The sequence below is a fragment of the Petromyzon marinus genome, chromosome 24 (genome assembly GCF_048934315.1).
Source record: "Petromyzon marinus isolate PM22_M1 ecotype Great Lakes invasive population chromosome 24, UKy_Petmar_22M1.pri1.0, whole genome shotgun sequence".
Lineage (NCBI taxonomy): Eukaryota > Metazoa > Chordata > Hyperoartia > Petromyzontiformes > Petromyzontidae > Petromyzon > Petromyzon marinus.
In genome coordinates, this window is record NC_133690.1 from 17361645 (window position 1) to 17376416 (window position 14772).

Consider the following 14772-nt stretch of genomic DNA (forward strand, 5'->3'; position numbering starts at 1 on the left):
TCGGAGGGCCCCAGGATCGAGTTGCCCCCTTGTCCTGGTTTCTCCCAGGATCGTTCCTCCTGCTGTCCTGGGAAGTCTCCACCGAGACATTGACAGTCCCGTGATTTATCACTTCCACGGAGCTCTCGCCTCCTCTGGCATTGTGAGATAGTTTTCTTCCCGTGATACGACGTGCTGGCGTTTCGTGTCTTAGAGGTGGTAACCCTATTCTTCAGGCAACCTTCCCACGATGCTCCCGTGCAGGGATGGGGGACCCTACTGCCACAGGTCACATACGGCCCGAGGCGTTCATTTCATACGCCCCGTGACATTAAAAGTCGCGGTTTTTTGTGCGTTGCATAATCATCCACCACTCGCGATAACGCGAGGACACGGAGCTCTCTCCCCTCTCGCGGTGTTCATTCCGACTCCCTGCATTTCTCCTCCGGCCTCCTGGATCTCGTGCTGACGCTGCTTGACGCACTTTCAAGCGAGACGTCATCGTGCCCAATCGCTACACTTGCGCGGTGAGAATCTTCTCTCGACTGGCTCGTGTGCGAGCCGAAACAGCAGTTAGCCGACGCGTTAATGTACGTACGCTGAACTTCTTTCGCACCGTACGTAGCCAACCGTGCTAATCGGAGGTGCGGGGGGAAGGACAACAACACTAAACACACAAAAATACTTCTAAATAATTGTGTTTTTAAACTAGATTTAAAAGTGCACGGCTCCGGTGGCTTCCTAACATCGGAAGGAAGAGCGTTCCAGACGGCCGCAGAAGCGCATCTGAAAGCGCCGCGCGATGATGTTGCGGTGACCGCTGTCTTTGTTCGACGGATAACGGCTTACATCACGTGACAATGTAATTTGTCCGTTGCCGCGTGAGGTGGTGAAGGATTTTTAACGACACAAATTTACCCCGGGATCATAGCGTGGCCGAACCCAAAATATAAATAAATGATGAAACTTGGTATTGTGAGATAGTCTCCTTAATCCCATGAAAATGTCCCAGTTTGCATTGTACATCAGAGGTGGAATCTCTACTGACTATAAACGAGAGAGACGGGGTGGGTGGAGGGGTGAGGGAGCGAGCGGGAGGAGAAATAGGAAAGAATGGATGGCGAAATCGTCTAAAAAAAACGAAATGCGTCTATCGATCCGCGCCGCGATTCCGCTGAGTCGCGGCGCGCGGAACGCGCAGCGAGCTTCGCCTCACCCTGTCACAAATTGCCACCGCGTTTCAGGGACGTGACTAAATCGTTAAGTTGATCTGATGCCGCAGGATGATATCACTCGACGGAGAGTGCACAGGTGCCTGCCGCTGTCGGAGTGCTGGAGGAGGAGGAGGAGTCCACAACCTCGCGAAACCTCCTCGGGCTCGCGCGAGCACAGAATGAACGACACGAATACCGAACAAGAATCCCTCGCTATTAGTTGGAGGGGGGTGGGGGGGGTCCAGATGATGAACAACAACAACAAAACCCCACAAGCTTTAAATAACAATTGTCGCACAGCTTCTTTGTCGTTTGCATAAATCAGATCGCGGCCACGTCACGTTGACAGTCTGGAATTATGGGGATGCGATGGCGGTTGCTCATTCCCCATCTACTGCCTCCATCACCTGGAACCCCTCTCCCCCCCAGTAATCCGTACTGCCGGCTCCCTGCTGTCCCCGTCCAAGTCCAGGCTCGAGACCTCTCTCTTCCTCTCTGCCTGTCACCGACTTACCACCCACCCCCCCGTCTCTCTCAAAACCACTGTATGCATGCGCCCCACTGTTGCTGTACAGTCATGAGCTACGGTGACATTTGGACGCCGCTGTATAAATCCACGCCGGGTTGTTATTGACTGTCGTGCTGCACCGCGGTGAAAGCGGTTGGACCGCTCGATTCACAATCACAAAGTTACGAGTTCAAATCCCCATCCGGGACCCGACTGAAAACCCTTCACTCAACACACCCGCCCGTGTTTGATACGATTGCCACAATCCAATTAAACGCCGATAGGGATCCTAAGCATATGCTTGTCCTTGCCATACTAATGTAGACTTTGCAGTACGATACGGGTTTAGACGGCGTCACAGGCAGAGGGAATTAAGGGTCTTGGTCAGGGGACCCCAGGGAGCTGACAGCAGGGATGGCGGCCGGAAGGGAGTTGCAGGAGAACGAGCGACCTCCCACCGAGTCAAGGTCACCTGGCGGCTATGACAGAAAGCCATCGGCTGCTGGAGCTGAAGAGAGCGCGTGGCAGGGGGAGGGAGTGGAGTGAGATGAGAAGGGCGAGTAAGACGGGGGCAAGGCCACGAGAGGAGGACATCAAGGTGGTGGGTGCGTCCCGTCTTGAATTTCCACGAACGATTCCGTCGTTATCCAAACGGGGAGATAAATTCCACCCGCTCGTAAACGCGGGGATATTTTTTTGTGTGTATGTAAAAAAAATCCCAACAACAACGACAACAAGAACAACCCAAAATTATTATTTTGACGGTGGTGAGTCGTGCGGGGGGGGGGGGGAGCAATGTTGCTGTGGAAGCCGGATGCACAGAGTGTGACCGTGGGAGGCCTTGATGGGAGCCGTGCGGCGCACCTTCCATAGAGCCGTTTGTGAGAATCCACAAAAGATTGTCAAGGATTTCGTGAGAGAGGCGCCGTGCGGTGGTGGTGGTGATGGCAATGCAGAGACGCGACACGCAGGGCGGAGGCGGAGGGATCGGGGTGGTTTGCAGCCGGGCGTGGTGCCGGGCGACCCACGCCCTCGTGTGCCATGCAGGCTTTCACAGGTGCTGCTCGCTAACAGCACTTGCCCCAACAGTTTGTTCAGGCGATAGGGGCCGGATAAGTACACGAGAGGTTGGGTGGCCAGCACTACAGCAGACCGCCTTTGCCTCCCCACTGGATAAGTTTACACATTACACTAGGTGTTCATTTGAGGCTGAGTCGACCTAGGGGAGGCCTATGACCGTTTCAGATAATCGTCACTTGTGTTGACCGTGAGCAACAATCGACTTCTGGTGGCCGGGTTCGTGACGCAGCGCGCTAACCGCGACACTACCGTTCCCCCCAAACACTTACACGCACACACTTTACACACACACATTCACGCACTTACACACACGCACGCACCCACAGAAACAAAAGCCGCCCCCGGTGAAGCGAACGAATGAATGAAGGCGCACGGACGGTTACCGCACCATTAACGCGTCACGCCCGGCCTGCTCCCACCACCCCCGGTGCGTCCGGCAGACAAACCCCAGCTGTGCGGTCCCTCGAGCTCGCAGAGGCGCGGCCCAACGTCGCCTCGTCGTGCCCAGTGAGACGCCGCGGATCCAGGCAGCGGCGATCGAGCACTAGGCGCCCGTCGCACAACTCTCGACGGGCCGCGTCCCCATAAACCAAGGGTGGGGAACCTTTTTTTCTGCCAAGGGCCATTTGGATATTTATAACATCATTCGCGGGCCATACAAAATGATCAACTTCAAAATTAGCCTGTTATATGTGGTCAAACATTTAATTAACTCACCCCTAATGTGATGGCTGGAACTGCTTCTCTTTGGTGAGGCGTGTGACGATGTTAGCTGGCTATTGATGATGTTGTTGCTATTCGCAACTGCTTTTCCAGGTTTGCTCCTAGATTTATTGAATTTCGAGTCCCGCCTGCGGTTACCTTGGCAGGGCCAGACACCAAATGATTTCGCGGGCCTCAAAGGGCCCGTGGGCCGGACGTTCCCCACCCCTGCCATAAACAGTCGGGTGAGCGGGATCGGCGATGGGGGGTTGCCACCTCTCTGCGGTTTGACCCCGGGACGCGTCTGGGAATTGGCATCTTTTAGCGCTAGGGTGGCGATGGGATTTGCGTTTGTTGGCGATACATTCCTTCGGTTTGTTATGGTCACAGGTAAAAAACCGAATGGGGGCTATAAGTGTTCATCGTCGAAGGGGATCTGGTTCCGCCATGGAAACCTCGTCGTCGTTTGTGCAACTGCGATGTTCGCAGTTGCACGTGTGACTGTCATCAAACAATTAGAGCACCAGAGACGCAAGAAAAACAAACATATGCACGTGTTTGTTAATGTTATATACATGTCGTGATATATTTATAGTGAGTGGACGTTAGCCTCACGTAGCCACAGAGCCACGCGACAGCCTCCTTCCAGCGCGTGCAGGGCAACGAGGAGCGATCCACAAACGACGACCGGACCACGGCGAAGTTCCAAACGGCAAGGTCGTGCACCAGCATCACGGTTACACGACCAACACAACCAACACAACCAGCGCAACCAACACAACCAACACAACCAACACAACCAGCGCAACCAACACAACCAGCGCAACCAACACAACCAGCGCAACCAACACAACCAACACAACCAGCGCAACCAACACAACCAACACAACCAGCACGCCCAGACACCGACAGTGAGACTGGGATGATAACGCATAACGCACACGAGCACATTTATAACTTGAAGTCCGCAAAGCGGAGGCGATCAATTGCACGGACACAAGAAAATGTGAGGTTCAACGGCGATTTAAAGTGGCACAAGGATGGTTAAGGAATTTTAAACTGAGTTTGGTTGTCACATTGGTGGGGGGGGGGGGGGGGCGAGGTGGGGTTCTTTATGCATGGACAGGGTGGAGGAGCTTCTAAGGGTCCGTGAAATTTCCCGGGGGAAAACGACCCAGAAGATATTTAGTGGCAGACTTATTTCGTAAGAAACTTTCGAGGATTGAAGATTGATTATGAACTACATACAACACCCCCACCTGTATAGTGGCCTTCTAGTCTATAGATTGTGAACTGCTTACACCACCCCCACCTGTATAGTGGCCTGTCTAGTCTATAGATTGTGAACTGCTTACACCACCCCCACCTGCATAGTCGCCTATCTAGTCTATAGATTATGAACCGCTTACACCATCCCCACCTGTATAGTGGCCTGTCTAGTCTATGGATTGTGAACTGCTTACACCACCCCCACCTGCATAGTCGCCTATCTAGTCTATAGATTATGAACTGCTTATACCACCCCCACCTGTATAGTGGCCTGTCTAGTCTATAGATTATGAACCGCTTACACCACCCCCACCTGTATAGTGGCCTATCTAGTCTATAGATTATAAACCGCTTACACCACCCCCACCTGTATAGTGGCCTGTCTAGTCTATAGATTATGAGCTGCTTACACCACCCCCACCTGCATAGTCGCCTATCTAGTCTATAGATTGTGAACTGCTTACACCACCCCCACCTGTATAGTGGCCTGTCTAGTCTATAGATTATGAACCGCTTACACCACCCCCACCTGTATAGTGGCCTATCTAGTCTATAGATTATAAACCGCTTACACCACCCCCACCTGTATAGTGGCCTATCTAGTCTATAGATTATGAACTGCTTACACCACCCCCACCTGTATAGTGGCTTGTCTAGTCTATAGATTATGAACTGCTTACACCACCCCCACCTGTATAGTGGCCTATCTAGTCTATAGATTATGAACTGCTTACACCACCCCCACCTGCATAGTCGCCTATCTAGTCTATAGATTGTGAACTGCTTACACCACCCCCACCTGTATAGTGGCCTGTCTAGTCTATAGATTATGAACCGCTTACACCACCCCCACCTGTATAGTGGCCTATCTAGTCTATAGATTATAAACCGCTTACACCACCCCCACCTGTATAGTGGCCTATCTAGTCTATAGATTATGAACTGCTTACACCACCCCCACCTGTATAGTGGCTTGTCTAGTCTATAGATTATGAACTGCTTACACCACCCCCACCTGTATAGTGGCTTGTCTAGTCTATAGATTATGAACTGCTTACACCACCCCCACCTGTATAGTGGCCTATCTAGTCTATAGATTATGAACTGCTTACACCACCCCCACCTGCATAGTCGCCTATCTAGTCTATAGATTATGAACTGCTTACACCACCCCCACCTGTATAGTGGCCTGTCTAGTCTATAGATTATGAACTGCTTACACCGCCCCCACCTGTATAGTGGCCTATCTAGTCTATAGATTATGAACTGCTTACACCACCCCAACCTGTATAGTGGCTTGTCTAGTCTATAGATTATGAACCGCTTACACCACCCCCACCTGCCCCCACCTGCCCCCACCTGCCCCCCACCACAGACTTCCACGTCCCAGAGATATATTCACCCGGCGGCCGCCACTGTCCCGCAGTATTTATCTGTTTCGTGATGTATTCTCTAAGGCGTGCATTACTGGGCATCAATTTGTAAACACAAACAACACCCTACCCACCTGCCCCCAGCCCCCCCCCCCCAAAAAAAAAAAAAATAAGATATAAAAATGAAATATCTATTGCGCGAGACTTCACGACCAAGAGTTATTGTGTATTTTTTTTGTTAAAGGATCAAAGCACAAATTCTGTCTGCCGCGCAGTCTAAGAAACTACGAGAGAGAGCCAGAGAACTATTTTAAAAGAGGGCCTCGGTGCCACAAAAAGCCACCCCCTCCTCAGCCGTCATTAATTCAGTTTGCCGTGGCGTCTCGCATGAGGCAATTTACATTTAAATACAGGGAGGGTGGTCGGCAGAGGCTGTAAAAAAGGCGAGCATCAATAGTAATGACCCAATCTCTGGAGAAATATCAAAGGGATAAATGTCACTTACAACCCCTTCATTATCGGAATTTATACTCGACGACGATGCTATTATTCCGCAGTAATGAAGGCTGCATGCTGACCCACACCCGCCTTGCCTGACACCACGGTTCCATCTCCCCAGCGCCCCCCAAAAACCTCGCTCGTCTCTCGCTCCCTCACTTTGCATCTCTCTTCCTGCCCTGCCCCTCCCCCCACCACCACCTCGCCCCCCGCCCTGCCCCCCCCCCCTCTACTCCCCTCCATGGCCCCCCAAACGAAACACGCTGCCTGGTCTGGCGGAGCAAAGGAAGGAGGCTCAAAAAGAAAAGATCGGGCAGCTGTCGGGGTAAGAGCGTGTGCGTCTCGGATGCGTGAAGGTACTGACATGCGGGTAAAGGAAATAATGAAAGAATATAGCGAAAAAAAAAGAACGCCAAAAGTTGCTTCATTGATTGGGAGGGCTGGGCAATTAAAGAGGCAAGGAGAGAAGCGGCTGACAGATGCCATTAGCGAGCGGCCTCGCCGTGGCGGAGATTCACGCCGGATCCCGTGCAGAGCACCGCGTGGCGACACTCGGTGCGTTACAGCGCAGCAGCAGCAGCACAACACTCAGAGTGTTACAGCAGCACAACACTCAGAGTGTTACAGCGCACAGCAGCACACCACTCAGAGTGTTACAGCAGCACAACACTCAGAGTGTTACACCACACAGCAGCACAACACTCAGAGTGTTACAGCAGCACAACACTCAGAGTGTTACACCACACAGCAACACAACACTCAGAGTGTTACAGCAGCACAACACTCAGAGTGTTACAGCACACAGCAGCACAACACTCAGAGTGTTACAGCGCACAGCAGCACAACACTCAGAGTGTTACAGCACACAGCAGCACAACACTCAGTGTTACAGCGCAGAGCAGCACAACACTCAGAGTGTTACAGCACACAGCAGCACAACACTCAAAGTGTTACAGCGCACAGCAGCACAACACTCAGAGTGTTACAGCGCACAGCAGCACAACACTCAGAGTGTTACAGCAGCACAACACTCAGAGTGTTACAGCACACAGCAGCACAACACTCAGAGTGTTACAGCAGCACAACACTCAGAGTGTTACACCATACAGCAGCACAACACTCAGAGTGTTACAGCAGCACAACACTCAGAGTGTTACACCACACAGCAGCACAACACTCAGAGTGTTACAGCAGCACAACACTCAGAGTGTTACACCACACAGCAGCACAACACTCAGAGTGTTACAGCGCAGAGCAGCACACCACTCAGAGTGTTACAGCGCACAGCAGCACAACACTCAGAGTGTTACAGTGCACAGCAGCACACCACTCAGAGTGTTACAGCACACAGCAGCACAACACTCAGAGTGTTACACCACACAGCAGCACAACACTCAGAGTGTTACACCGCACAGCAGCTGCAGCACAACACTCAGAGTGTTACACCGCACAGCAGCACAACACTCAGAGTGTTACACCACACAGCAGCACAACACTCAGAGTGTTACAGCAGCACAACACTCAGAGTGTTACACCACACAGCAACACAACACTCAGAGTGTTACAGCAGCACAACACTCAGAGTGTTACAGCACACAGCAGCACAACACTCAGAGTGTTACAGCGCACAGCAGCACAACACTCAGAGTGTTACAGCACACAGCAGCACAACACTCAGTGTTACAGCGCAGAGCAGCACAACACTCAGAGTGTTACAGCACACAGCAGCACAACACTCAAAGTGTTACAGCGCACAGCAGCACAACACTCAGAGTGTTACAGCGCACAGCAGCACAACACTCAGAGTGTTACAGCAGCACAACACTCAGAGTGTTACAGCACACAGCAGCACAACACTCAGAGTGTTACAGCAGCACAACACTCAGAGTGTTACACCATACAGCAGCACAACACTCAGAGTGTTACAGCAGCACAACACTCAGAGTGTTACACCACACAGCAGCACAACACTCAGAGTGTTACAGCAGCACAACACTCAGAGTGTTACACCACACAGCAGCACAACACTCAGAGTGTTACAGCGCAGAGCAGCACACCACTCAGAGTGTTACAGCGCACAGCAGCACAACACTCAGAGTGTTACAGTGCACAGCAGCACACCACTCAGAGTGTTACAGCACACAGCAGCACAACACTCAGAGTGTTACACCACACAGCAGCACAACACTCAGAGTGTTACACCACACAGCAGCTGCAGCACAACACTCAGAGTGTTACACCGCACAGCAGCACAACACTCAGAGTGTTACACCACACAGCAGCACAACACTCAGAGTGTTACACCACACAGCAGCACAACACTCAGAGTGTTACAGCGCATAGCAGCACAACACTCAGAGTGTTACACCACACAGCAGCACAACACTCAGAGTGTTACACCACACAGCAGCACAACACTCAGAGTGTTACACCACACAGCAGCACAACACTCAGAGTGTTACACCACACAGCAGCACAACACTCAGAGTGTTACACCACACAGCAGCACAACACTCAGAGTGTTACAGCGCATAGCAGCACAACACTCAGAGTGTTACACCACACAGCAGCACAACACTCAGAGTGTTACACCACACAGCAGCACAACACTCAGAGTGTTACAGCACACAGCAGCACAACACTCAGAGTGTTACAGCGCACAGCAGCACAACACTCAGAGTGTTACAGCACACAGCAGCACAACACTCAGTGTTACAGCGCAGAGCAGCACAACACTCAGAGTGTTACAGCACACAGCAGCACAACACTCAAAGTGTTACAGCGCACAGCAGCACAACACTCAGAGTGTTACAGCGCACAGCAGCACAACACTCAGAGTGTTACAGCAGCACAACACTCAGAGTGTTACAGCACACAGCAGCACAACACTCAGAGTGTTACAGCAGCACAACACTCAGAGTGTTACACCATACAGCAGCACAACACTCAGAGTGTTACAGCAGCACAACACTCAGAGTGTTACACCACACAGCAGCACAACACTCAGAGTGTTACAGCAGCACAACACTCAGAGTGTTACACCACACAGCAGCACAACACTCAGAGTGTTACAGCGCAGAGCAGCACACCACTCAGAGTGTTACAGCGCACAGCAGCACAACACTCAGAGTGTTACAGTGCACAGCAGCACACCACTCAGAGTGTTACAGCACACAGCAGCACAACACTCAGAGTGTTACACCACACAGCAGCACAACACTCAGAGTGTTACACCACACAGCAGCTGCAGCACAACACTCAGAGTGTTACACCGCACAGCAGCACAACACTCAGAGTGTTACACCACACAGCAGCACAACACTCAGAGTGTTACACCACACAGCAGCACAACACTCAGAGTGTTACAGCGCATAGCAGCACAACACTCAGAGTGTTACACCACACAGCAGCACAACACTCAGAGTGTTACACCACACAGCAGCACAACACTCAGAGTGTTACACCACACAGCAGCACAACACTCAGAGTGTTACACCACACAGCAGCACAACACTCAGAGTGTTACACCACACAGCAGCACAACACTCAGAGTGTTACAGCGCATAGCAGCACAACACTCAGAGTGTTACACCACACAGCAGCACAACACTCAGAGTGTTACACCACACAGCAGCACAACACTCAGAGTGTTACACCACACAGCAGCACAACACTCAGAGTGTTACACCGCAGCAGCTGCAGCACAACACTCAGAGTGTTACACCACACAGCAGCACAACACTCAGAGTGTTACAGCAGCACAACACTCAGAGTGTTACACCACACAACAGCACAACAGAGTGTTACAGCGCAGCACCACACAACAGAGTCCTGAATGAGTCACGAGTGCGGTGTGTAAACATCAGCAATGGAGAGACAAAGGCGGCCGGGCGTGGTGTTCCCAACATATCCCCTCATGTGCTGTGCCGGCCTTCATAGGAATTGGTTGCAGTTCAAGGCTATACGGGGAACCTTTGTCTGTGTGTATATCTCCCAGCTCAGGTGTCTAGGGAACTGGTGTCATGCAGGAGATGTGACTGGGTCTGTCCGCTGCTCTACAGAGCTGGGCTGCAGCTGTGTGACCTGCCTGGTGCTTCTGGTAATAAAGCACGCGTGTGTGCGCGTGTGTGCGTGCACACACGCGCACACAAGAAGTCTATACATACACACATGCACACATGCAGTCTATACACACACACGTGCACACACGCAGTCTATACACACACACACGTGCACACACGCAGTCTATACATACACACACGCACACACGCAGTCTGTACACACACGTGCACACACGCAGTCAATACACACACGTGCACACACACAGTCTATACACACACACGTGCACACACGCAGTCTATACATACACACACGCACACACGCAGTCTGTACACACACGTGCACACACGCAGTCTATACACACACGTGCACACACACAGTCTATACACACACACGTGCACACACGCAGTCTATACACACACACGTGCACACACGCAGTCTATACACACACGTGCACACACGACTAAATATGTACAATTTTGATTTAAAGCTTTCGTGACTGCAGGGATTCCTATTATTGGTTCTTTCGGTAAAGTCACGTAGATTTTCGCACCTGATGATGATTGGTTGTGTTGCAGTCGAAACGTCGTGAGAATTTTATTGTTTTATATATATATTTTTTTATTTTATTGTTTCCCTTCAACGTGACTTTACCGAAATAACCAAGAATATGATTAAATATGTCTTAAGTAATAAGCGCGATTGCGTTGAAGTATTTTGTAAAGCAATTGTATGACGTCAAAATTGTTGTTGTCATTAATTTAGTGACGTCATTAATTATCGCGCGATGGACCCCACGTGCGAATTGTTGATCGTTGTGAACGGGAGCGATGGGGTCGACCTGCGGGCAGGCTCACGTTGGGCGAACTGCAGTTGGAATTCACTTGGAGGACGAATGTATTCATAGCGCAAGTTGAGCCGAGGACACGAGAAACCCCAATTCAATAGAACTGCTAAATACAGTCGCACGGTGCTTAGGAAGCGCACGTGGCGATCATCCACTTACCCCGGGAAGGGTCTTGATGTTGTGCAGCGCATTCTGTGCTTCCAGAGCAGCCTTGCGCGTGTAGAACGTCACAAAGCAGCAGCCTGCACGCACACACAAACACAAAGATCCCCCGTATAGGCTTAACATACTTTTGGGGTAAGTGCTGGAAGTGAGCGCCTTTGAAGGGCAGCATTGCACACGTAGGGGTGGGTGAACAGCACCACGCCCGCACGCCTTCATCTCACCAGTGGCGATGTTTACACCGCTCACCAGGTACTCATTTGAGACCGAGTCGACCTTGGGGAAGACCAGGACCGGTTCAGTTAGTAGTCACTGGTGTTGGCCGTGAGTGGGAATCGCACTCGCGTCGCAGGGTTCGGAGCGCAGCGTAGCGCTAAACCGCTGCTCCACAGCCATACACACTCACGCACTCACACACAGCCACACACACGGTCACAGATCCACACACAACACGCGGACACGCACACAGCACACACGGTCACACGCACGAACTCTCACGTCAATCACGGGCGGCCAGCCACTGTGGGTGATCATACGCGTCATTTACCGCGCACGTTAGCGCACTCTGCGTGTTTATTTCTCTCTTGACGCAATTGCATCGTGCACGGGTGGGCGACGGATGTGAATCGAGAGGGAGGGGAGGGAATAAGAGAGAACGACGCAGGGAGGGGGGGGGGGTATGGTGTATGCGTTGATACGTTTTGGGATGAATTGGTGGCGGCGTGCACCATGGAGCTGCCCTTCGAAGCCGGTAACCCGAGTTCGATTACTGACCACAGCTAACATCAGTGGCGAGTAATTTCGCCCCTAAAGGTTGAAATGGCTACTGTGCCGAGTGCTCCCTGCGAACTGCTCCGCGTGGTGAAGTATGGTTAAGTAGCCTCCATGACCCACACGGAGTTTGGAGGTCCTCATCCCACGGTAGATTTACAAATCATACGAAGCAGTCCTGGGCCTCCCCGAGGCCGACTCAGCCTTACATTTTTTTCCTGGCACAATGCGCAAAACATCGGTGATGGCGAGACAAAGGCGGTTCTGGCCACACCACCCCCATCTTCACCCCTCCTCGTGCACCCTGGCGACCTTAATAGGTGCTCGCGAACAGCAAATTGCCACACCGCAGGCTTCGCGGGGACGGCGGGGGCGGGATCTTTGTCTCCGGGATTTATTGGCCGTGAATGGAAATTGAGGGGTGTTACGGCGGGGAGGAGAGAGAGAGAGGCGAATGTGTGCCAAAGTTGTGGTCTCCATCTCGTCGTGCCCACCAGATGCAGCGAGGTAATAACGGAGGAATATTCGGCACGCACATTAAACACAGCAATTTCCGAACACGGTACAAGGGACCGCTATGTGCCACATTAGCACGACGCCTCTCAGTAGTTAATGCTCTTTATATATTGCTCTACGGTGTATATATAGTACAGTATATATACTGTACTCTATATGTAGCTCAGGGGTAGAGCGAGTGGCTCGCAATTTGAATGTTGCGGGTTCCACTTCTGGTTGGGGAAAGACTCAGTCCATCATCACCCCTCTGGAGTCGGTATAAAATGTGTACCGCTTTGCGAAGACGTCAACAGTGGTTGTTCTATGGATAGACTTGCTCCCCCCCCCCGCCATAGCAATGTGGAATTGCCACCACCCCGTGTCTCTGTCCACCCGGAGGCATTAAACGGGTACAACCACAGTTAGTCGATCGACTAACTGTGGACACCGAGCCAGCGTGGAAGAGTAGGCCAAATACCCTTGAGATGGGGCTGCCTAGAGCTCCAGTTCGTGGAGGCCCTTCCGCCAGCCGTGGCATAAACCAGCAAATTCAGTCACAATTGAGAGGTTTCAGTCAAATTGCCTCTCTTTGACATAATGCACAGCAAAATAACATTGTTGTTGTTGATGTCCATTTAGTAAGAGCAATACAATAGACATACCTTCGTCAATTGACTGCTAGATGAAGGCCTTCCCCGTGCTGTGTGGGTTACCGAGACTGACTGACCATACCTCCCCACGCTGGCGGGTATCGAACTCATGTTTTCCGTATGCATAGGGCAGGGGTCGGCGACCGAAAATAATAAGAAACAATTTTTTTGTTCGAATTCGGCGATGAACTCAATATTCCACGAGCCGCGATGCTCGTGGCGAACACGAGACGGTGGGGGGAGGGGGTCCTTAATAAAGAACATCACGAAGCGGTCTTTGAAGAGCCGCATGCGGCTCCCCAGCTACAGGTCGCCGATCCCTGATCTAGGGGAATGCGCCAACCACTGCCCCACCGCTGCAGTTCTCCCCCCCCCCCCCCCCTTAAGAAAATCACACGGTAACGGCGGATTAATTAACAATCACAGATTCAATACGTGTGTATATATTTTGTGTCAGTGACAGGAAATGCGACCGTGGTCTCTTAGCCCGTCTGGGCCTCCTTCTTCTCCAGTCAGCCCCGAGCGTGAAGATCTCCCTACCCCACGATCTCCGTGCCAGTGAAATAGTGCCCCTGCTATTTTTAACGACCCAATTATTTTCCACGTGGTAATGGTGAAGGACCCGCGGCACGTGTGTGTGTGTGTGAGAAGGCAGCGAGCCGCGTAACTAGCGTCAACGTTGGCTTTACAGTTATTAAGTCCGGAAAATAGATAGATTAGAATAACTTAAAGTAATACGGGGAGGGGAGATGGAAAGGCGACCATTAAGTACCGGCCTTAATTAAGCCGTCTTTAAGGTGGCGAATGCGTACGGCCGCGGGGAGAGATCATTCGCGGGACAGCGCGGATTTGAGCGGGGGTGAGTGGTGGTGGTGGGGAGGGGGGTCCTTCCCCCCCCTCTTTCTCTCTTTGATTATTTCCTTAAGATATTTTAGAAGAATTGGATAAAGTCTTCTTAACTGTGTTTTTTTCTTTCAAAATAGCCTTTGCGGTCGCGGTGCAAAAATAAAAAACCCCAGCAGAACGATTCTAGATTTGAAGCTTTGGGAGTGGAGACTTGAGAGCGAGGCAACTTGCAGAGCGGAAGAGAGAAAAGTTGGGCCCAACGTTGGGAAGCGTTGAGAGCTGCACGGGGAATGTTTAACTCCGCTGTCAAGGCTACTTT

The 14772-nt window shown here is 51.6% G+C and overlaps 1 protein-coding gene across 6 annotated transcripts in view; it reads right to left on the reverse strand.

Moving 5' to 3' along the window:
* The window catches only part of LOC116945640 (CUGBP Elav-like family member 1), a 285868-nt gene that overhangs the window by 31514 nt on the left and 239582 nt on the right, over nt 1-14772 (reverse strand). For all 6 annotated transcript variants that reach the window (XM_076069475.1, XM_032960154.2, XM_076069478.1 and 3 more), the window contains exon 5: nt 11689-11771. In XM_076069475.1, the coding sequence (XP_075925590.1) occupies nt 11689-11771 (83 nt within the window). The remainder of the gene's footprint in view (nt 1-11688; nt 11772-14772) is intronic.